The sequence below is a fragment of the Heloderma suspectum genome, chromosome 4, assembly GCF_057233095.1.
Source record: "Heloderma suspectum isolate Gila_16-S chromosome 4, 16-S_ref, whole genome shotgun sequence".
NCBI lineage: Eukaryota > Metazoa > Chordata > Lepidosauria > Squamata > Helodermatidae > Heloderma > Heloderma suspectum.
Window position 1 is genome coordinate 82,752,991 of NC_139461.1, and position 24,628 is coordinate 82,777,618.

A 24,628-nucleotide genomic window follows, 5' to 3' on the forward strand; every position below is an offset into this window, starting at 1 on the left:
GACTTGTGTTAAATGCATGTTTATTACATTCATACATTACAGTTTTACATGTAAATAGAAAACGCATTAAAATGCAATGTGTAAAGTGGTCCCCATTCATGTGAGCATGGAGTCTTAGGATTGTCAGATTTCACACACATTCTGGAACCTACCTAACAAAGAGACCTTGAAAAAAATCTACATATATACACAACAGAGTCCTAAAGAACAGTGTAACAAAACTCCTACTCTTAGATGAGAAATAACCATTTAATTTATTAGCAAGTGAGAATATGTATCTCATGCATCGTAGTGCAGATCCACAGTTTAACCACTCTATTCAAAACACATGTACATGCATTGGTATATACCAATACCAACCTCTAACATAAGATTACTATGTTTGACATAAACATTTTCACCCTTTATGCGCTTAATCAGACTATTCTGGAAAAAGTGAAAGAGAAAGGAAAATGTAAAGGCTAAAATATTCAAAGAATACAAAATGCTATTCTAGGAAAAATTGGTGATTATTGTGCTGAGAGGAAAAGCACCAACAGTTTAGACACACACACCATTCTTTCACCTACCTGTGCCTTGAGATCACCATCTTCTTCCTGATCCGACTGTTAATGCAGGAAAGACATTAAAATATTTTACCAATAAAAATATTTCATGGCTACAATAATTATAACAGTGCTTCATATACATAATCTCAGTAATCCTTATGACAACCCTGACCTCTTGTGGGTACAACCCTCCAGCGTGCATATAGAACTGCCCTGTCTGCATGGGGCTGTCTCAAAAATTTCACTTTAAGAGGCACTACACTGAAATGAATGGAAATGTCTGTTCATACAGAACCTGTATGCACACACTAGCGTACATGGGGCACTGACATAGGGCAATCATGTTTTAAATATTTCCAATAAGATAATTCCGAAAATGTACAAGACTGCATAATGCAGTGCAAAAGGTTCTGAAAAAAACCTTCAGGTACTCAGTTAAATGCAAAGAAACTTGTCTTTGCTTTACAGAGTTTTGTACAGAGTAAAAGAGTATTCATACTACATTTTTATTTTATGTAGTAGGGGTTTAATAAAATATGAAGATAATGCCAAGATAGAATGTTGGAATAGGAATGTTCAGTATAATAATTAAACATACGCATACAAATTGCACTATATGTTCCTGGATTAGGAATGTATCGAAAAGATGGAGACTGTTCACTGTCATAAAGGAAGCTATAGTTTAGAAGCCAAGCAATGCCACTGCATTCATTTTTATGTCCACGCTTTGATATTATTTGCTTCTAAGTACTATATAGTTAGCACTCTATATAAAAGAACCACATAAATAATATGTAACTATGAGTATTTGAAACACTGAGTTCTCAAAAGCACTTTATATTCTAGCGTGCCCAAGAACCAGAATGAGTTAGGCTGGTAGGAACAGGCTTGATTCTCAATAGCTGGGGGATTGCTGAGTTTATCTCAGGCAGAAAGAAGTACACCCCTTATAAATGAATGAGCACCATTCACTGAGGGCAAAAGCTGCCATTTATCCATGACACGAGGGTCAAACTAGGTGTTACTCTTAGCAGCAAATCAGGTTTTTTTAAAAAGTAATAATTGGTATGAGCCCCCTGATTTTCATCAAGATGGAAGCATATAGGGAGGGGATTTTAATTCTTCCCTCCCGAACTGTAATGCTGACAAAAACTGACAACACTCCCCTACTCCTGCTTGCACTGCAATTAGCCTTTAAAATTAAAAATTAGCCTTTCTTCCAAGGCTAACTGCAGTGTTGGGGAGCAGTTTTAGTCAGGAACATGGCTGGAGGTAAAAGGGTTACACCTCCCCTCCCTGCACGCTGTGGTTCTGATGAAAATTGGATCCCCCTGTGTCTAGTATTAAGTTTTTGAAAAGCCCCTGATATAGTTGAAAACTATGCATTTTACATAACATGTTGTTTGACCCTCAGCGGCCTGGTCCTCACTGCACATACACCCAGGCCATCATGACAGGCATTTTGCTAATCCATCATACACTTGGGTTCCAATATCTGAATATAAAACACATGCTCACTCTGTAAATCATCTGCAGCTTTTGCTTTCAAAATACTAGTCAGTGGAGTCTGATCATTTTCTAGTTACCACTTGTACTTTGGAGTGAGAAGTTGCAAACCATTCATGCAAATCCTTCATACATGGAATGTGCATATGTATTTTGTACTTGGGTATTAGACCCTGAGCCCAAAGTGTATTGTAAGAAGTGGTGCTCAGTTTAATTAATAAATGTGCACAATAGTGCTAATGTACAGGATCTGATGGGTGAAGGTATACGCTAAATTCTTCAGCAACAATGTGATAGAAACTGTACAAACCTCTGTGGCAGTGGTTTCACCATCAGCTGCAGTATCTGTCCTTTCACTGTCAGTCTGTTTTGTGGTACAAGTAACCAGGGTCCAACAGGTAAGCAAGAATAAGAATAAACTTAGTTTGTAAGTAAACAAAAGTCACAGATTGATTTGCCAAGTCTACATCCCTGTGAACTGCACTTGAGCTGCTTTTCAGACTATAAACAATTTAAAAGAAGCAAAATCAAAAATAAACAGACCAGACTCAGAGGAAGGCTCAAGGTATACTGTACAAAGTATATGGCTTTTGTATTAAAGCTTTATTAGCCAAAGCTTTATTAGCCAAACCAAAAAAAAGGTATGTAATTGTAACTTTTAATTCTTCTCAGGAAAGCCAGGTGGCTTTAACAAGAAGCAAAACTTGAAAAGCAGACTTTTCCCACTACAATACACAAAAAGGAAAATTATGTACACTTTTAATGAAAAATTACAAAAATGTTGATAGTGTATTCAGTTCATATTTGGAAAGGGAAAGATAAAAATAAATTTGTTTATATATAAAGCTACTTTAACAGTCACCTGACTTTCAGCCCCTCATTTGTACAGATTGTATTTTCCTCACATGTAAAAAGGCTATAAAGGCTGTCTGCATTACCAAAGAGTTTTAACGAACATGGTGAAAAATAAGAGAATCTGCCACATCCTGCCTTTGAATTACAATTCTCAACCAATATCTGTAATTGCTCAGGCAGAGATGCTGATACTAATTCTAAAACTGTAAGGGGATTTTTTTTTTAAAGCATTACTTTTCATTCCAGAATATAAAACATGACAATATTTTTAAAAGAACATAATGACATTTAGTAGATACAAATGATCAAAGTGAAACAAAGCACAGCATTATCCATCTTAATCTACTGCGACTGAGAATGTATCAAGAATATCTTGGTTAATAGTGCCTGAAAATGAACTATGATATACAGGTAGAATAAATTTAAAATAAATTTATGAGGCACTGGGGTGGGGTTGAGGAAATCTCTCAGATTTTACAAATAGTTCTCGTAAAAGTAAAGCTTAAAGGCAGTTCAATGCCACACAGAGCTCCCAATCTGAAAACTACAGTTTCTGCTAGCATCAGTAATACATCTACTGGTCATAGACAACATTGTTGTAAGTTTATGTTAAATACTTTTTGATGGCACCATTCGAACTATGCCCACCATGAAGTACAAACAATATTCCAAGGGCTTGAATAACCTTTTAAAATAGTCGTGCGGGAACAGTGTCAAAGCTCTGAGAAGATATTCTGAAGAAACGTAGAGGACCTTTCCACAGCCAGTCAAATTCCACATAGTGCACTGGTAGGCTGATGCAGATTTGTTCACACAGCAGCTCCCAGCTCATGGCAAGTTGTCTCTATGAAGTAGGTGTCATGCACAGAATCAGGGAGCTTCTTCAGCACCCCAGATCCACCTAAATATGTTTTCATTGCCATGTAATATAGGGTGTCTAAGGGCCAAACTAGGCACTAAATGTATGAATACATTACCGTATCCATCTTTTGTGTTTTAAGTATCCCTTTTGCCCTGTGCCACGGTCCCAACAAAAAAACACCCTATGAAACCATAATTTGCTTTGGGGGAAAAGCTGCCATTGGTGCCAATAGCAGCTTCCTCCCTATTTGCAGAGTAAATAGTAGCGGGGGGGGATTTTTGTTGGGGCCATAGTATGGGGGGCAGGGATTAGCTCCTTTCCCTGTCATATTCCTCATCTGATCAGGTCCCCTGCACTGCTATTTGAAGAACAAAAACCAGACATGTTAAATGTATTCACACATTTAACCTATTGTCTAGTTTGGCCCTTATGTACTTCTTGTTAGTTCTAGATTAATACATAGGCCTGGTCTATACATGCAGCAATATGGAGTGGCAGAATCCTGTACTTCTTTCGACTAGAAGTGGGGATGCCATTTTTAATGTTTGTGCAAACAAAATTCATCACTAGAAAACAAACATCCCCCAGCATGTCAGGGAGAAAGACTGAAGCCCAGCCCATGTTTTATTGTGCTCGCTTCCTACTCACAGGGAGGGTTGGCTTTTCCCCCATTAAAAACAATGCTGGGGAACAATGATCAATTCTACCTCCTCGTTCTGCTACATGTGCAGACCAGATCAGAATGAAATCTGGGCAGAGTTTCGAATTTCCCTGTTTTTGTTTGTTTATATCATTTGCCAAATTTAAACATTGAGTCAGATAATGCTAACCCTCCTTTAAAAAACTACATTTATTTCAAAGAGAAATTAACTGTTTTATCTCTGATCACTGGAGGGGCTACTACTGCTAGGATATTTTGTATTTGGTCATGGTTCCCGTGGTACAAATACACAAGATACCCATCACGTATGAAGGATGCATGCACATATATATTTTCTGTGTTACACTTTAAAATGTCTTGGCCTACATTGGGACCCCATTTGAAAAGGGGAATGCATCAAAACAATAACCATCCAGCACACACATAAACTTAATACCTGAAAGGCAATACACATATCTTGCACCCAGGAAACCATACTAGAATATAAATACTCCCATAGAAGCAGCCCCAAGATTTTCTAAGAAGTTTCTAACTTTCTTTCCCTAATGAACACTCTTTGTTGTGCAAAAATCAAAATTTTCAACTGGAGCTTGAACAGCTCAGTGGCTGCAGAAATGGCACCCTACTGAATGGGAAATAGTATTCTCAATTCTGGGATGCTTCTTGCTGAGGTGTAGTGTGAAAGTTTCCATGTCCCTGATCATATTCAAAAGCTAGGGTAGCATAACCTTGGTGTCTGACCAGTCCAGGAGTCCACAGCAGCCCTGAATCTATTCTAAAATAAGATTTTGGGTACTCAATCTCATACATGATCTAGGTGTCAACCTGCCATTCAGGTTACTTGGTAAGGCAAATTTCAGTAGCTACTTTTTCAATCAATATATTTGCACTGAATTATTGTATTTAGTATGGTGATGTTCTATAACACTAACAAAAGAGATCTGCATATAACGAGCCACCAGGGTTCTCATGAAATTAGCTATTCTGTTGGTAACCTATTTATTGAGTTTGGAGTACATTACGTTTCTTTAAATTAACCAATTTTATAAAACAAATTAATTTGAGAATAATAGGCTGCAATCCTATACACATTTACCTGGATCACTGCCTTGTTGTGGCGAAGGGGCTTGCGTAACTCAGTGAAGCCATAAGCTATGCCGTGCAGGGCCACGCAAGACGGACAGGTCATGGCAGAGAGTTCTGACAGAATGTGGTCCACTGGAGAAGGAAATGGCAACCCACTCCAGTATTCTTGCCAAGAAAACCCCATGGAACGTATCACAAGGCTAAAAGAGATGACGCCGGAAGATGAGCCCCTCAGGTCGGAAGGTGTCCAATATGCTACTGGGGAAGAGCAGAGGGTATTTCCAAGTAGCGCCAGAAAGAGTGAAGCGGCTGGGCCAAACCCGAAAGGACACTCAGCTGTGGATGTGTCTGGTGGTGAAAAGAAAATCCGATGCTGTAAAGAACAATATTGTTTAGGAACCTGGAATGTCAGATCAATGAATCAAGGTAAGCTGGAGGTGGTCAAACATGAGATGGCAAGATTGAACGTCGACATCTTGGGAATCAGTGAACTAAAATGGACAGGCATGGGCGAATTTAATTCAGGTGACCATCATATCTACTATTGTGGGCAAGAATCCCTTAGAAGAAATGGAGTAGCACTCATAGTCAACAAAAGGGTGGGAAAAGCAGTACTGGGGTACAATCTTAAAAATGATAGAATGATCTCAGTACGAATCCAAGGCAAACCATTCAACATCACAGTAATTCAAGTCTATGCCCCAACCACTGATGCCGAAGAAGCTGAGGTTGATCGGTTCTATGAAGACCTACAACACCTTCTAGAATTAACACCAAAAAAAGATGTCCTCTTCATCATAGGGGATTGGAATGCTAAAGTAGGAAGTCAAGAAATCACCGGGATAACAGGCAGGCATGGCCTTGGTGTACAAAATGAAGCAGGACAAAAGCTAATAGAGTTTTGCCAAGAGAACATGCTGATCATAGCAAACACTCTTTTCCAACAGCACAAGAGGCGACTCTACACATGGACATCACCAGATGGTCAATATCGAAATCAGATTGATTATGTCCTTTGCAGCCAAAGATGGAGAAGCTCCATACAGTCAGTAAAAACAAGACCTGGAGCTGACTGTGGCTCAGATCATGAGGTGCTTCTTGCAAAATTTCGGCTTAAATTGAAGAACGTAGGGAAAACCACTAAACCGTTCAGGTATGACCTAAATCATATCCCTGATGAATATACAGTGGAGGTGAGGAATAGATTTCAGGGATTAGACCTGATAGACAGAGTGCCTGAGGAACTATGGACGGAGGTCCGTAACATTGTTCAGGAGGCAGCAACTCAATCCATCCCCAAGAAAAAGAAATGCAAGAAAGCCAAGTGGCTGTCTGATGAGGCTTTACAAGTAGCTGAGGAAAGAAGGGAAGCGAAAAGCAAGGGAGAAAGGGGAAGATATATCCAACTGAATGCAGAGTTCCAGAGAATAGCAAGGAGAGACAAGAAGGCCTTCTTAAATGAACAATGCAAAGAAATCGAGGAAAAGAACAGAATGGGAAAGACTAGAGATCTCTTCAAGAAAATCGGAGATCTCAAGGGAACGTTTTGTGCAAAGACTGGCATGATAAAGGACAAAGAAGGCAGGGACCTAACAGAAGCAGATGAGATTAAGAAGAGGTGGCAAGAATACACAGAAGAACTATACAGGAAAGATCTGAATGTCCCTGATAGCCATGATAGTGCGGTCACTGAACTTGAGCCAGACATCCTAGAGAGTGAAGTCAAGTGGGCCTTAGGAAGCATTAGTAACAACAAAGCTAGCGGAGATGACAGTATTCCAGCCGAGCTATTTAAAATCCTAAAAGATGATGCTGTTAAAGTGCTGCATTCAATATGCCAACAAATCTGGAACACTCAACAGTGGCCACAAGATTGGAAAAGGTCAGTTTACATTCCAATTCCAAAGAAGGGCAACGCCAAAGAGTGTTCAAACTACCGCACAATTGCGCTCATTTCACATGCCAGCAAGGTGATGCTCAAAATCCTACAAGCTAGGCTTCAGCAGTATGTGAACCGAGAACTACCAGAAGTACAAGCTGGGTTTAGAAGAGGCAGAGGAACTAGAGATCAAATCGCCAACATTCGCTGCATCATGGAGAAAGCAAGAGAATTCCAGAAAAACGTCTATTTCTGCTTCATTGACTACGCTAAAGCCTTTGATTGTGTGGATCACAACAAACTGTGGCAAATTCTTAAAGTGATGGGAGTACCAGACCACCTTACCTGTCTCCTGAGAAACCTGTACGAGGGTCAAGAAGCAACAGTCAGAACCAGACATGGAACAACCGATTGGTTCAAAATTGGGAAAGGAGTATGACAAGGCTGCATATTGTCACCCTGCTTATTTAACTTATATGCAGAGTACATCATGAGAAATGCCGGGTTGGATGAATCACAGGTCGGAATTAAGATTGCTGGGAGAATTATCAACAACCTCCGATATGCAGACGATACCACTCTAATGGCAGAAAGCGAAGAGGATCTCAAGAGCCTCTTGTTGAGGGTGAAAGAGGAGAGTGCACAAGCTGGTTTGAAACTCAACATTAAAAAAACGAAGATCATGGCATCTGGCCCCATCACTTCCTGGCATATAGAAGGGGAAGAAATGGAAGCAGTGACAGATTTTATTTTCTTGGGCTCCAAGATCACCGCAGACGGTGACTGTAGCCATGAAATTAAAAGACGCTTGCTCCTTGGGAGGAAAGCTATGGCAAACCTAGACAGCATAGTAAGAAGCAGAGATATCACCTTGCCGACAAAGGTCCGTCTAATCAAAGCTATGGTTTTCCCAGTAGTAATGTATGGCTGTGAGAGCTGGACTATAAGGAAGGCTGAGCACTGAAGAATTGATGCTTTCGAACTGTGGTGCTGGAGAAGACTCTTACGAGTCCCCTGGACTGCAAGGAGGTCAAATCAGTCCATCCTAAAGGAAATCAACCCTGAGTGCTCACTGGAAGGACAGATAATGAAGCCGAAGCTCCAATATTTTGGCCACCTAATGCGAAGAGAAAACTCCCTGGAAAAGACCCTGATGCTTGGAAAGACTGAAGGCAAAAGGAGAAGGGGACGGCAGAGGATGAGATGGCTAGATAGCATCACGGATGCAATGAATATGAACTTGAGCACGCTCTGGGAGAGAGCGCAGGACAGGAAGGCCTGGCGTGCTATGGTCCATGGGGTCACGAAGAGTCGGACACGACTGAACGACTGAACAACAAGTCCCATTGAACTCAGTGAGACTTACTTATGAGTTGACATGTGCAGGATTGCATTTATAGTGAGTTTCAAATGTGTAATATAGTTAGCGTTCAACTAACAACAATTATTTTTCAGATGCAAAGTACATATTGTAACTCTTAAATAGACTCTACGTTTGGTCGGCTTGCTTCCATCAGAGTAGGATTAACCATTATGCTAAATGTGCTACAGTACAGAGACCTAGACAAACTGGTGACAGAAGTATGGGATAATTACCTCTGCAATGCAGAGTGCATTTTTTCTGGTCTATGTGTTGCCACTTCATTAAGTGACAGGTAAGCAGAGACCATGACTTGTTATGTCTGTCTCCCTTTATTAGCTTTTAAAATTCTCACCTGCTTATACATCCCCTTCATTATCTCTCTACACTAGAGACTTTTCTCAACTATAAAACATTTATCACAACGAGGAGTAAGGTCTCAGCTGTGAGTGTCCTAGAACATGATTCAGACTGGAGTTCTCTGCAACAAACCCCTTTTAATGTGATTCTGCTTTTATACCTAAGTTGATGACTTCTATAATTGAAACCACCGTTTTAATGCTTAATTGCAAGTCTGTGGATTAACCATGCTAGAGGACTAAAAATACAAAGGAACAGAGTTATTAATATAGTAAAGATAGGAGGACAATGCAGAACAAGGAAATGAAATTTTAACAGCCCCAAAATAAGCTTTTCCAAAGAGCAGAAAGTTAAAAACAATGAGTATAATCACTGACCAGCTTGTATTTTGAATGATGTACTACTGCTGGAACTAACAGGCAGAAATGGGCTTTTCAAAGAAAATGTGAAATAGCCTTAAAATAAAAACCACTCCAACCACATGTTTTCTAGATTGTCATAACTGCTGTGTTTTGTTTTGCTGATGTAATGCAGACATGCCCAAGTTTAAAATAAAGTTTCATGCAGTATGTCCAACAAGAGAAGCACCCTGGATTAGGCACAAGTCTGTGTAATTTATCACAAGTTCTGGGATAATCATAGGCCTGGTTCACATATAATGCCATAATTGGGTGATACATTAGCAGGCTTGAAGCTTGTGCACCCTCTGCTCTTGTCCTCTACCCCTCGCATGCTACAATTCAGTTAGTTGATTTTGCTTTAGTGAAAATGATTTGCTATGACATCTGAACTGGCAAATCATGGTTGCACTGGCTCTCCAAACCAGGATTGCCAACTAGCTTCAAACCACGGTTTGCAGTCCTGGTTTGAAAGACAAACACAAACCATAGCTTGCTAGTTCAGATGTCACAGCAAACCATGATTTGCACGGAAGCAGGAGTAACTAATCAAATTGGAGTATCTGAGAGAAGGGGGAAGTGTACGAGAATTCACATAGCACCATATCATGGTTTGACAGTACATCTGACCCAAGCCAGTCTCAAAAAATCTATCACATCCAACCCAATCTGATGCATTTTTATATATAAATAAGTCATACTGAATTTAATGGGGTTTGCTGTCAAGCAAGTTTGCTTTGGATTGAGATCAAGAATATATTTTCAGATTATCATTTGTTTGGTTTACAAATCCTAAAGTCACAAATAGGAAAATGGGAATGTGGATTGCAGCTCGATTCACCTAAGGACTGTTATATTTTGCTTGGAGAATACAGGACATTAATACAGTTGTTACTATTCACTGTAATTCACAAGTTAGTTTAAATGCAAATTCTGTTTCAGGTTTTATGCTAGTGAAAAAAAACAGATCCATGCCCAGGAGATTCTTTCCTCTTAATTGTAATGTCTTAAGGGGGAAAAAAACAACCTTATGGATAATTTATTACCAGTGTAATCTACTTCCTTGCTAAATATACTGAAAAGTGCTCTTCACTGTAATTGTAGGCATTATTTAAAAATGCTCAAAATAAACAGAGAAAGCACTCATTTTGTCGGTAAATGAAGCATAGCACATGGTACCCTGGCTGTTAGTCAGTGGGACTAGTTAATGAAATACCATTTGGATTTGCAGTAAACAAGTTCTAATACCCACATCTAAAAAAACACCTCAAAGACTGGATATTTTACTGACACTGAGTGATTGGCTCAGTATCCTACAAAGGTAAAAAGAATTCTGAATCTCATTTTAATTTTTAACTGCTATAGTTGGAATATAATACTGTATTTAGAAAAACCTGAACCTAATTATTTGCTCTTAGGAGGCACTAAAACCAGTAGAATAGTTTTGGTATAAAAGATACAACCAGTTAGAAGATCTTAGGTTCTAAATAAGCTATTTCAAAGTGGATCTGTAGCAATCTGTAAAGACCACTACTTCATACACATAGTGTTGTGCCTAGCCCTGGGGCTTGAGCTACACTCTCAACACAACAGAAAATTTAAAGAAATTCTGAACATATCAGCACAGACAGAAATGAGGCTCTGAAAGTAGGACTACTATTGCAGCATTCTAACACTGTTTAGGACTGAAGCGATGAACACAAAAAAAGTGTGTTCTGTGCCGAGGTACACACCTCTTCCTCTGAACTGTCACTCAGGTCATTGTCAAGTGAAGCACTCAAGGAGGCCGCCTTGGGCTCCAGGTAGCAGAGGCACATAGCCAGGGGAAAGGAGAGAGTGAGAGCATATGGCACTGAGAAAGAGGCAGAAAGCAAAAAGAAGAAGATAAAAAGGAAACAAGGCACAAGGGATGGTGAGCGAATGGGAAGGAAATGCTGCACGCTTTCTGGCAGGAAGTTGGTTTCAGAGAGGTTAGGAAAGGATAAGTAGCCATCATCATCCAGGAGAGAGGGGAATGATTCCGGAAGTTGCAAGGAGAAGGAAAACAATGTCCCACCTTTACCAGCTTTTTGCGTATAGCTATATGCCGTATCTTGCTCAACTGAGCAAACTCTTCCTTTTCTATCAGAGTCCAAGTCAGCCTCACCGTACTTTTGAATAACATTTTGGAATGACTCGCAATCTAATGATTTTCTAGAGATCTCCTTACATCTCCTACGGAGCTTTGTTGAAGATGCAAAGGGACCAGGTTGTGATGATAGTGAGGGGTGTAATGAATCTGTGCCAAGCAAAGGTGGCTGATGAAGAGCAGAAAGCGCAGCGAACAAAGTGCAAGAGCAAAAGGACAAAAAGAAAATTGCAATTAGTTAATTTCCTCTGTATATAAAAAGTTAATTACACAAGATTAAAAAAACAAATTTATTCATTAGATTAAAATTATACCAGTTCCCATGCTGCATGCCATAACTATCCAAACGAAGGAGAGCAGCCCAATAAAGCAAATTTGAAGGTCAACCTGTCTATTAAAATATGCTATTAAATACCTTATGTTTAAAAATGTTCAAATATGCAGATCCTAAACAAAACCATTCAATTCAGATGATTGTCCAAATAACCCAAAAACAGGCTATGGGTTATTTGTGGGGTTTCCCCCACTCCAACAAGTCAACCGGGTTTGGATGACATGACAAGCCCTGCCTGGGCAGGTATTTAGGCAAATCGCACCCCACTTGTGCCAAGGATTAAACAAGCCACAGTGGCTTGTTTAACCCTTGGTGATTATGAGAACCTAGAAAAAGCCTCTGAGGATTCACTCCCAGTGTTAAGGAGAGTTTCTGTCACATGTTTCTACAGGGTATACTGCTGTCATGAAAACTGTCCACATCACTTCCTCTAATGGTAAACGCAGCTGTAACACAGGGCCTCTGAGAAATCCCAAAGTATGCAGGAGAACAAAAATATTTTAGGGGAAAATAACGGGGACAAAAGTTCCCCCAAATAGCCCAATGAGGACTGAGCATTCTCAGTGGCTATAGAAGCATAAGTGTCTATTGGGAAAAAATGGAAACTGGGGTGGTCAAGGACAAATGGAACTGGGCACAGCTGGCTGGAAGCCTGAACAGGAGCGCTTGTCATGAAGAATACAGGTCCCACCTGTTATAAAGAATTTACACATGAGAAGTATTAAATGTTACCCTATGGGAGCAGAAAGCAGTTATGAAGAACAGCTACCAAGGAAATATGGTAATATTTTTCCTGTATATATCAACAAGAGGCTTTTGAATAATAATAAATTTAAAATTCTTAACTATTCTGTCTCAGCAGCTCCTGCATTCCTTATACAGCTAAATCAGTGGGAGATCATTTTAGGTAATAAAGCTTTTTGTACATTTGATTAAGTACAAATCACCTCTGAAGCATTTCACATAAAACACATGCGAGAAGTTGGTTTAAATTGGTGTTTGGACCCCCCTTGGGAAAACATGATATGGCCACTATTATCCATTCCCTGACCAGGTTAGACTAGTGTAATGTTCATGTGGAGCTGCATTTGAAGACTGTTTGAAAACTTCAATCAGTTCAGAATATAGCTGAGAAACAATTAGGTCAACCATCTCGAAATAAGCACACAGTAGACTTTTAATATCTATTTAAGGATTGTTACCGGCTACCAGATTTCTTCCAGGAACAATGGAAAGTGTGGTTTTAGGTCTAGGACTAGGGAATTTAAAGGACTTACTACTCCCATATGAACTTGCCCAGCCACTGAGATCATCACCAAAGGCCCAACTCCTGAAGTCCTACATTCTGAGGTGAGGGAGAATACCAGAGATTGTGTTGGTGGCACCTCAACCATGTAAGCTCACCTGGTACCTCAATTTGATGACACTGGGGCATCAGGTAAAAATGATTTTATTCCGAGCTTTTAATGGTTTCTAGCAGTGTACTGATTTTAAATGACACTTGAAGATTCTGCTGCTGTCGATAATAAAAATAAAACAGTATTCAACTAATTTAATTCCTTTTATTAATCTACTGCTATTGGATTTTAGGTATGTTTTAAGCACCTTGGGAAATTAATATTGAAAGGCAGGGTAAATTTATTTTAAATAAATAAAGTATTAGCTCAGTCATTAGTTCTTAGTGGGCATCTACTAATGTTTCTAGAGTCATAATGTGCCCTTAACAGAGCTCTGGGATAGTCTAGGAGCTTTCAACAGTTCTAAGTAGATCCGAGGGAGATTTTAGGTTGCTTCAGAATTCTGCAGCAAACCCTAATATAGTGGTTGAAATGTCCTGGCCCTGATTTTATTCCTGAGAATGTTGAGTCCAAAATTCCAAAAGAATCATTGTTCTTTTAAAGTGTACTGGGGTTAATAAATATTTATATAGATTGATTACAAGGGCAATTCTCTAGACTTTTTACGTCCAACACAGATGTATGTGTACTTAAGCCAATTGCAACCAGTGTTAAGAACACAATTTTGCACTCGTTTGTGGCCACAGGGTGTTACTTTTTCAATATAGTGTAGGAAAAATGACATATATTGGAATATATGAAGGAAAGTGTTAGTTCCCCGCACCAACTGCAGGCATACCAGTTAGGTAGCTGCTGTGTGTACTGGCTGCCCCATCCATGTACCCAAAGCAGAAAAACATACCTATGCCACCCTTAATAGATTACAATATATATACCCAAATTTTACACGGATTATTTGTATGTAAGGTAAAAATGTTATTGAGTAGACCAAACTTTATTTAAACAAGCATATTTCATTTATATTTACTGAAATAACAGACTACACTCAGAAGCCAACTAAACCAGCTGACATCACCTTCTGTTTTTGCATATCAAGATTTAGGTCTCCTTCTCCTTCCCTCATGTTTGCCTGGTAATCAGGCTAGTTACAAATACGTTTCCAAAAGGGTTAGAAAAGATCTGGTCAATATGTATAATGAAGGTCCTGATATGGAATGAGACTAGAAATCATTGCAAAACAAGAAAGGAGTGTCTTTGCCAACTGAACACATCTGGTGTATTGTGCTGATACCAGAGAATCAGAAATACAAATTACTTAGGGTTCTACCTTTTAGTGGAACACTTTCTTCTTGTGAAACAGAAGGTGAGTGCAACAATGTTTTGCTGGATCCAATCAAAATCCATGTTATCTACAACAATGGCCTTCCAGATGGTATTAGGATGCTCAAAACAACGTAACAGCTGTGGTCATTCCTTAGCCAATCTGAGCAATCTTTTTAAGAGGCACTAAGCTTCCGGCACCATTCATAATTTTACATGGTCTCTGTCATGTCCTGCCAATGGAGCTTGGGCACAAAAACTTTCCATTGGATTATGCTCCCTGACATTTTGTTAGGCTACAATTAGGTCTTAAACAAAATTAATAATCAAATAAGGATGCGAGTTAGCATGAAGTATAGCATTAGCAGATTTGGGGGCTAATACATTAGTCAGTCATTAAATAGCCAGGGAGCTATAGATGATTAAACAAAGTTATTTAGGGCACAAAAGGACAAATTCTATGATAGCCAATTTGATACAGTATTTTCATACATTTACAGTACAATCCTATAAAAGTCTACTCAGAGGTTAGTCCCACTGAGCTCAATAGGGCTTGCTCCCAGGTATAGGGTTGCAGCCTCCAGCTCTCTTCTAACCATTTGCCTACTAGTAGGTTGTACTGATCCATGTCTGGACTCCACTCAGACAAAAATTTGCTTGTGCTTAAATTCAGATGTCTTTCTTATGTAAACATGATATGTAAGCATGTATTAGTGATATTTATTGTACACATAAGTAAAAAAACAGGCCTCAAAGCATGAAGGTTATACAGGGCTTGCTTCTTGAATACTTTTTTCCATTTTCATTCCATTTTCAAATTTACTGAGAGATCACTTAAATTCCATTTCATTTACTATGATAACATAGTCCAATTGTTTTCAAATTTCCTATCTGTGGGGAATCCCAGCCATGTTGGTGTAGTGGTGAGAGTGTTGGACTGGAAGCCAGGAGATCTGGGTTCTAGTCCCCACTTAGCCATGGAAGCTCACTGGGTGGCTTTGGGCCTGTCACAGACTCTCAGCCCAACCTACCTCACAGGGTTGTTGTTGTGAGGATAAAATGGAGAGGAGGAGGTTAATGTAAGCCACCTTGGGTTCCTTGCAAGAGGAAAAAAGGCAGGATATAAATGCAATAAAGAAAATAATAAATAAATGTTGATTTTTCTGACAAGGAACCTTGTGCACTGCAGAGAATTCTGAGGTGCCTTTTAGACCACCTTTCATACCAGGCACAAACCATAGCCACACATGCTGCATGCACCTTATTTCATGTTTTAGTATAATTCAAGGTGCTGAATTGTGCTCATTTCTGGGTATGATTCAAGTCCTAAATGACTTGGGACTTAGCTATCTGAAAGACCGTCTCCTCCAATGTGAAGCTGTCCATCCTTTAAGATCAGCTGCTGCACACCTCTTCTGTATGCTGCTGCTTATAGAGGTATGGCTGGTGGCAATGTGCAAGTAGGTTTTCTCAGTGGTGGCACACTGTATGTGGAACTCCCTGCCCCAAGAGATTAGGTCATCTTCCTTTTTATCTGTGTTCCATGGTAACTGAAGACCCTTTAAACAAACATTTAATTATATTGTTGCTTAATTCTATTTACTGATTGCTAGTTTTGGTTGTCTGTGTTTTTGCCTTTGATGCATTATTGGTTTTATGCTTTTGATATGCTCTGAATTGCTCTATTTAGATATGTTCTGAGTGACTCCTTTTTGGTGGAGAAAAGTGGTCTATACATTTCTTAAATAATTTTTTTAAGGATAAAAGCTCACCACCTATAATGCAATGGATTGAAGACTTAACATCACTAGCAACATTTGAAAGACTGGCATATAGGCGTCACTTGTGAATGGACTTATATTTGGATATCTGGTCTGCTTTTACTGAAGTTTATCTGTAATCTATTGTTTTTTCCTCCCCCACCCCCTAGAATATTGTAATATGTTTTGTTTGTTTTGTTTAAACTCACAATAAAACACTGATTAAAAATTAATTTCTTAAGTACATTTTATTAAATAAATACTATGCACACAACAGTTTAGCGTCTCTAGCCCTATGCAGGTCTTCACCTGCACACAAGAAGAACTACAGTTGGGAGGGGACATATGCATGAATGTAAACCCCACCCCAATATCTCCACATACCCAGATGCCTTCTAGATTTTCATGTGTTCGTGCACCAAGATCATGCACCAAGATCTGCAAGGGGTTTGGGTTTGGGTGAATCCTTATGGGAGCTCTGTAACTGCATTCAGCCAAATGCACTTACAAAACCCTTTGGAGATTTTTGTGCTGAAGTTGCAAAGATCCAGAAGGCAACTGGATGCAGGGGATATTGGGATTATGTGTGCATTCGTGTTCCCTCCTCGCTTTAGTTCTTCTTGTGTGCAGGTGAACACCTGTAGAAGACTTTAGTGTTAGAGGAGGTCAGTTAGTTATTGATCAAACTGACTTTCGGAGAAACTTGTCTGTCATTGCTGACCATCTAACTGAGGATGGTCAGCAAGCTTCTAATAAATCTCCAAAATTTTCACTGATATTATAAACTAGGATAAAACTATTGAAAACATAAATAAATGTTAACTAAAGTATAATGTAAAAAAAAGCAAAAACCCAAATATGGAACCATGCAATATGTATTTTGAAATTGAAGGATTCATTTCCATTAAACAAAATGATCAACACATCAGCTATTGACTTCAATGGCTATAACATCTCACATCAGAGAAAAAAAATTGCAACTTTTTCTGCTGTATTATAATATTCTTCATGGCCCTCTCATTTACCTATATGACTTAATTCCCTAAAACAGAAACAAATCTAAATGTAGCCAACTAATAAGCTGTAATAAATACATTTATTGGAAAGGGTAAATAGTATTTTAGAATTCATTAAGCATCATCATTTCCTTTTCCCTAAATAAAAAACCTCTTGTAGAAATTAGAAAGTAAAATGAAAACAATCATTTATACTGCTGATTAAAGTCAAAATATAATTTTGGAAAACGTAAAGATCTTTAGGATAATAGCTTGCATTTCCAAATAATCTTATATTCAGTCATCTCTAACTGTCTAGTAAAACTAAAACAAAACCCCAATCACTAGAACTCTTGAGATCATACATGAGAAGGATTCTCATGTCAGAACATTTCTTTTAGTTTGGTTTGCAACAGCAGTTATTGTTCTTCAGTTTTAGCCCTATAACTGAATTACAGGTGTACAGTTGAATGCTGTCACTTCTACTTATTCGTATAAACTAGAAATACAAAATACTTCTTTTTATCAACTGAGCATCTGTAAAAAGAGAATCAAGCTGCCAAGTCAGCAAAGCAGTTAGGAAGGGGAATAGCTTATACAAGCTATGGCGACATTGCACTGGCATCAGCAGCCAACCCCAGGCTGTCGTGTTGGGGTGGCAGTGAGGGCCAGCGCTGCCACATTAGTAACAGACAGATCAAATGCGGTGGTGTAGTGCAAAGCTTTTGGAGGAGAGTGGCTGTGGGAGAAATGTACAATGGGCAGGCAAGACTAGAACTTGTGTAGCATTTTGACTACTATGGAGCACACTGGCAGAGACCTACATGCCTTATATTTGGCATATTCTCCTTTGAGAATAAGACTGAAACTGTGAAGCACCTTAACTGGATGGACTTCCTTCGCTAACATTACTAAGCAGCAATCCGTTCGTTCTCAGGGAAGCGGGTCTGAGTGTTGTGCCACTATACATATCTGTGGGAATGGGGCTGAAGCTTCTGGCTTACTTTCTTGGTTGTACCTGCTCCTTTTTATGCAATAGTCTTCAAAGGAGGCCTACCTGCTCAGCACCATGATTGATTTACTATTGATTTGGAATTAGTTAACATAACTCCACATATACTGTGGCAGTGAGGTGGAATGTGATTAATGTCAAAATCTACATTTATGTATGCTACAATTTACAGTATGCCAGTAATACCGGTTCGAAGATGAGGAAAAGGAAGCTAACACTCCTTCCGATCATAAAAATAAAAACTTAGTATTAGGACAAACTTCTTAGAAGCAACTAAAAACAAAGCAAAAGTGAGTAGATCTTCTAAAAATTCTAGAAATAAAAGTTCTTCTAAAAGCCAAGAAAAATAATGTAGTAACCACCTCAGTCCATCATTGCAAAGCTGTTCACATTTTTTTAATGGGGAGTTCAACATATTGATTAACAGTGAACCATTTCTCTATAAAATCAGATGTATTGATTTTTGAAGTGTTAAGTCCTCATACTCAGATTTGCAAAAAACAAATGAAACTGCACAGAATCACAAATATATTTACTACTGAGTAATATTGGATATATATCATGGCTTTTCTCATGTTTCTTTCTTCACAACTACTGTGGCACTTCTAATATTGCTTAGCTGGGGGAGTTAAATGAAAACCTGAGAACTATACCTTTGTATCATGTCGTATTGCTGAGACTGGAGTGACTTCCTCTGCTTTCTTTTTTTTAATCTGTTCTTCATCCTTCTCTTCTTCTGCCTTTTTCTCCGGAGTCACAGTGGTTATCAAGTTGGTTTGAGAGATGCCTTTTGTCGTGGCATACTGGCCAGTACCAACCTCTGCAGCAGACATAGAATCCTTCATGTACATTTCATGGTTTTCATTCACTGATGCTAAAAGCAAATATAATTTGAAGAGTAAAGTCTGAAATAAATTGCTCTGTAAAACTAAATAAGAATAGATTGTGGGTTAACAGTGCAATCCTAGGCATGTCTACTCAGAAGTAAGTCCCACTGAGTTCAACAGGACTTACTCCCAGGTGAGTATAGAATTGCAGCCTAAAGCAACTTGCCAAGGAGATGAAAATGTCATGTTTCAGAAACATGTATAAATTCTAAGTAAATTTGCAGAGGGATTAATATATATATATATATATATATATATATATATATATATATATATAAAATTATATTTATATCCCGCCTTTTTCCCAATACTGGGACTCATCCCAGTACACACGTCATATTAAGGACTTACATATATTCACACACATACAGATGCTCCATAACACTATTCAGAATGCTTTTATAACGTTAGCTGCTAGAATGCTCGGCATCAAAATAATGAAATGATCTGAGCACATTGCACTATTCCTTGTATAAGAGAACAGGAGTGATAATATGGATCTAGCAATGTGTACAACAGCAATAAAAGTTTTCATTTGCATTAGTAACCAGATGCAATGCAAACAAAACAAAGCCCCAAAGCAGGATACAATGAACCTAAAAAACAATACAAATCCAAAGAAGGTTCACTAATTCATTCGAAAGGAAAAATAAGCCTTCAGAAAGCTATGCAAAAAAAACACACACAACTTTGTAGAATCAGCAACAATTCCACCGAGGCATTCATATACATCTATGAAACATACCACATGTACTAGGCATGTATAAAAATAATTTAAGAACATGAGAAGAGATGTGCTGGATCAGACTAAAGCCCTATCTAGTCTAGCATTCTATTTACAAAGCAGCCGACGAGTTAGGTCACCCACAAGCAGGACATGAGTGCAATTAGCACCCTCTGCTCATGTTCCTAGCAACTGGCATACAGAGGCATACTGCCCCTGATACTGGAGGAAGTATACAGTCATCATGACCAGTAGCCATTGATAGCCTTTGTCGTTGTTCAGTCGTTCAGTCGTGTCCGACTCTTCGTGACCCCATGGACCATAGCACGCCAGGCCTTCCTGTCCTGCGCTCTCTCCCGGAGTGTGCTCAAGTTCATATTCATTGCATCGGTGATGCTATCTAGCCATCTCCTCCTCTGCCGTCCCCTTCTCCTTTTGCCTTCAATCTTTCCCTGCATCAGGGTCTTTGAGTTTTCTCTTCGCATTAGGTGGCCAAAATATTTGAGCTTCAGCTTCAGTATCTGTCCTTCCAATGAGCACTCAGGGTTGATTTCCTTTAGGATGGACTGATTTGACCTCCTTGCAGTCCAGGGGACTCGTAAGAGTCTTCTCCAGCACCACAGTTCGAAAGCATCAATTCTTCGGTGCTCAGCCTTCCTTATAGTCCAGCTCTCACAGCCATACATTACTACTGGGAAAACCATAGCTTTGATTAGACGGACCTTTGTCGGCAAGGTGATGTCTCTGCTTCTTACTATGCTGTCTAGGTTGGCCATAGCTTTCCTCCCAAGGAGCAAGCGTCTTTTAATTTCATGGCTACAGTCACCGTCTGTGGTGATCTTGGAGCCCAAGAAAGTAAAATCTGTCACTGCTTCCATTTCTTCCCCTTCTATATGCCAGGAAGTGATGGGGCCAGATGCCATGATCTTCGTTTTTTTAATGTTGAGTTTCAAACCAGCTTTTAAACTCTCCTCTTTCACCCTCAACAAGAGGCTGTTTAGATCCTCTTCGCTTTCTGCCATTAGGGTGGTATCGTCTGCATATCGGAGGTTGTTGATAATTCTCCCAGCAATCTTAATTCCGACCTGTGATTCATCCAACCCGGCATTTCCCATGATATACTCTGCATATAAGTTAAATGAGCAGGGTGACAATATGCAGCCTTGTCGTACTCCTTTCCCAATTTTAAACCACTCGGTTGTTCCATGTCTGGTTCTTACTGTTGCTTCTTGACCTTCGTACTGGTTTCTCAGAAGACCGGTAAGGTGGTCTGGTACTCTGGCACTTTAAGAATTTGCCACAGTTTGTTGTGATCCACACAAAGGCTTTAGCATAGTCAATGAAGCAGAAACAGACGTTTTTCTGGAATTCTCTTGCTTTCTCCATGATGCAGCGAATGTTGGCGATTTGATCTCTAGTTCCTCTGCCTCTTCGAAACCCAGCTTGTACTTCCGGTAGTTCTCGGTTTGCATACTGCTGAAGCCTAGCTTGTAGGATTTTGAGCATGACCTTGCTGGCATGTGAAATGAGCGCAATTGTGCGGTAGTTTGAACACTCTTTGGTGTTGCCCTTCTTTGGAATTGGAATGTAAACTGACCTTTTCCAGTCTTGCGGCCACTGTTGAGTGTTCCAAATTTGTTGGCATATTGAATGTAGCACTTTAACAGCATCATCTTTTAGGATTTTAAATAGCTCAGCTGGAATACTGTCATCTCCGCTAGCTTTGTTGTTAGTAATGCTTCCTAAGGCCCACTTGACTTCACTTTCTAGGATGTCTGGCTCAAGTTCAGCGACCGCACTATCATGGCTATCAGGGACATTAAGATCTTTCCTGTATAGTTCTTCTGTGTATTCCTTCCACCTCTTCGTAATCTCATCTGCTTCTGTTAGGTCCCTGCCTTCTTTGTCCTTTATCATGCCAGTCTTTGCACAAAACGTTCCCTTGAGATCTCCGATTTTCTTGAAGAGATCTCTAGTCTTTCCCATTCTGTTGTTTTCCTCGATTTCTTTGCATTGTTCATTTAAGAAGGCCTTCTTGTCTCTCCTTGCTATTCTCTGGAACTCTGCATTCAGTTGGATATATCTTCCCCTTTCTCCCTTGCTTTTCGCTTCCCTTCTTTCCTCAGCTACTTGTAAAGCCTCATCAGACAGCCACTTGGCTTTCTTGCATTTCTTTTTCTTGGGGATGGATTGAGTTGCTGCCTCCTGAACAATGTTACGGACCTCCGTCCATAGTTCCTCAGGCACTCTGTCTATCAGGTCTAATCCCTGAAATCTATTCCTCACCTCCACTGTGTATTCATAAGGGATATGATTGAGGTCATACCTGAATGGTTTCGTGGTTTTCCCAACGTTCTTCAATTTAAGTCGAAATTTTGCAACAAGAAGCTCATGATCTGAGCCATAGTCAGCTCCAGGTCTTGTTTTTACTGACTGTATAGAGCTTCTCCATCTTTGACTGCAAAGGACATAATCAACCTGATTTCGATATTGACCATCTGGCGATGTCCATGTGTAGAGTCGTCTCTTGTGCTGTTGGAAAAGAGTATTTGCTATGATCAGCGTGTTCTCTTGGCAAAACTCTATTAGCCTTTGTCCTGCTTCATTTTGTACACCAAGGCCATGCTTGCCTGTTATCCCGGTGATTTCTTGATTTCCTACTTTAGCATTCCAATCCCCTATGATGAAGAGGACATCTTTTTTTGGTGTTAGTTCTAGAAGGTCTTGTAGGTCTTCATAGAACCGATCAACCTCAGCTTCTTCGGCATCAGTGGTTGGGGCATAGACTTGAATTACTGTGATGTTGAATGGTTTGCCTTGGATTCGTACTGAGATCATTCTATCGTTTTTGAGATTGTACCCCAGTACTGCTTTTCCCTCCCTTTTGTTGACTATGAGTGCTACTCCATTTCTTCTAAGGGATTCTTGCCCACAGTAGTAGATACAGTGGTCACCTGAATTAAATTCGCCCATGCCTGTCCATTTTAGTTCACTGATTCCCAAGATGTCGATGTTCAATCTTGCCATCTCATGTTTGACCACCTCCAACTTACCTTGATTCATTGATCTGACATTGCAGGTTCCTAAACAATATTGTTCTTTACCGCAGCGGATTTTCTTTTCACCACCAGACACATCCACAGCTGAGTGTCCTTTCGGGTTTGGCCCAGCCGCTTCACTCTTTCTGGCGCTACTTGGAAATTCCCTCTGCTCTTCCCCAGTAGTATATTGGACACCTTCCGACCTGAGGGGCTCATCTTCCGGTGTCATCTCTTTTAGCCTTGTGATACGTTCCATGGGGTTTTCTTGGCAAGAATACTGGAGTGGGTTGCCATTTCCTTCTCCAGTGGACCACATTTTTTCAGAACTCTCTGCCATGACCTGTCCGTCTTGGGTGGCCCTGCACGGCATAGCTTATGGCTTCACTGAGTTACGCAAGCCCCTTCGCCACAACAAGGCAGTGATCCATGAAGGGGATTGATAGCCTTAGCCTCCATGAATTTGTCTAATCCCCGTTTAAAGCTGTCCTTGTTGGTGGCCATCACTACATCATGTGGTGGTGAATTCCATAGTTCATGCAATTAGTAACACCAGGAATGTTTTGTTGTTCATATGTGAGTCTAAATGATAATTGTGTGTATATCACACTCTTTTTCCTTTGCATACACCACATTTCTTTACTCTGGACAAAGATGGTCTAGTCAGGGTTTTAGAATTGCATCGTAAATCATACCTATGTGAACTCTCTCCTGGAGACAATGCATGGAATCATATGAATAAAGGAATATTAATTTTTAAACAATTATTCAGGTGTGGCAATTTCTTTCAAAGATTCAACAGACATCATGAATCATTATTTCCTGGATTTAAAATATCAGCTTCATTTACTGTTTGTAGCCCAAAAGGCAGTATCCAACAGTGCCAGTCTACATATGCTATTGATGTACCGCTAGTGTACGCGACCTCTAGCCAATAGTGTAAACTAATGCAACAAGTTTCCCTGGAAAACAGGCAATGTTGGATACTGCCCATAGTTAAGTCCTTGTATGATTTTTTTAAAAATAGCACATTAGGGAGGGGAAGGCACCAGATCATGATCATGGCATTGGAGGAGGGGGCTCTAACCCCTTGTCCCCCACTGCAGTCCTGACCAGAACTGGGTGCCAATAGAAGCTTTCTTCTGATTGCAAATACCAGACTTGAGTCGTCTGATTCCATGAGGGCAAAGGAATCACATGTCTCCAATCCGCATGCCACAGTCCAAATCTGGCTCCGCCTTTCCCCACACCTATTTATTTAAAACAAACCACAAAAGGGCTACTGACATGAATGATGTTACATGGAGTTTTGTCCTCAATGGTATCTCCCAAGAAAACAAACTTACAATGGTTGATTCTGCAAGGTGTTTTGTTGTTGTTTTAACTTATTGAGATCTCTAAAGCTTTAATCTTTCATTCCAATGAATCAGTTAACGTATTTTGGATCTGTACAAGAGGCAATCCAAATGTATTGTTTGCTGAATTTTCCAACTGTGCTGTGATTCTGCATTGTGTTTAGTTTATTTTTATTTTATATTTTATATTATTATTTCTTGTACACTACCCTGCTAGTTTACTGCAGGGCAGCTTTAAAATCTTTTAAATAAAAATAAAATA

At 39.6% G+C, this 24,628-nt stretch overlaps 1 protein-coding gene across 8 annotated transcripts in view; it reads right to left on the reverse strand.

Moving 5' to 3' along the window:
* Positions 1-24,628, reverse strand: part of EPB41L3 (erythrocyte membrane protein band 4.1 like 3) — a 157,755-nt gene that overhangs the window by 17,699 nt on the left and 115,428 nt on the right. For 6 of the 8 annotated variants that reach the window (XM_084849816.1, XM_084849815.1, XM_084849814.1 and 3 more), the window contains 3 exons: positions 19,016-19,236; positions 2,365-2,418; positions 570-605 (listed from right to left, as the gene is read on the reverse strand). In XM_084849816.1, the coding sequence (XP_084705942.1) occupies positions 570-605; positions 2,365-2,418; positions 19,016-19,236 (311 nt within the window). Of the gene's footprint in view, positions 1-569; positions 606-2,364; positions 2,419-11,248; positions 11,813-19,015; positions 19,237-24,628 lie in introns of all 8 variants that reach the window. The other 2 variants (XM_084849818.1, XM_084849812.1) reach the window with 2 other exon arrangements.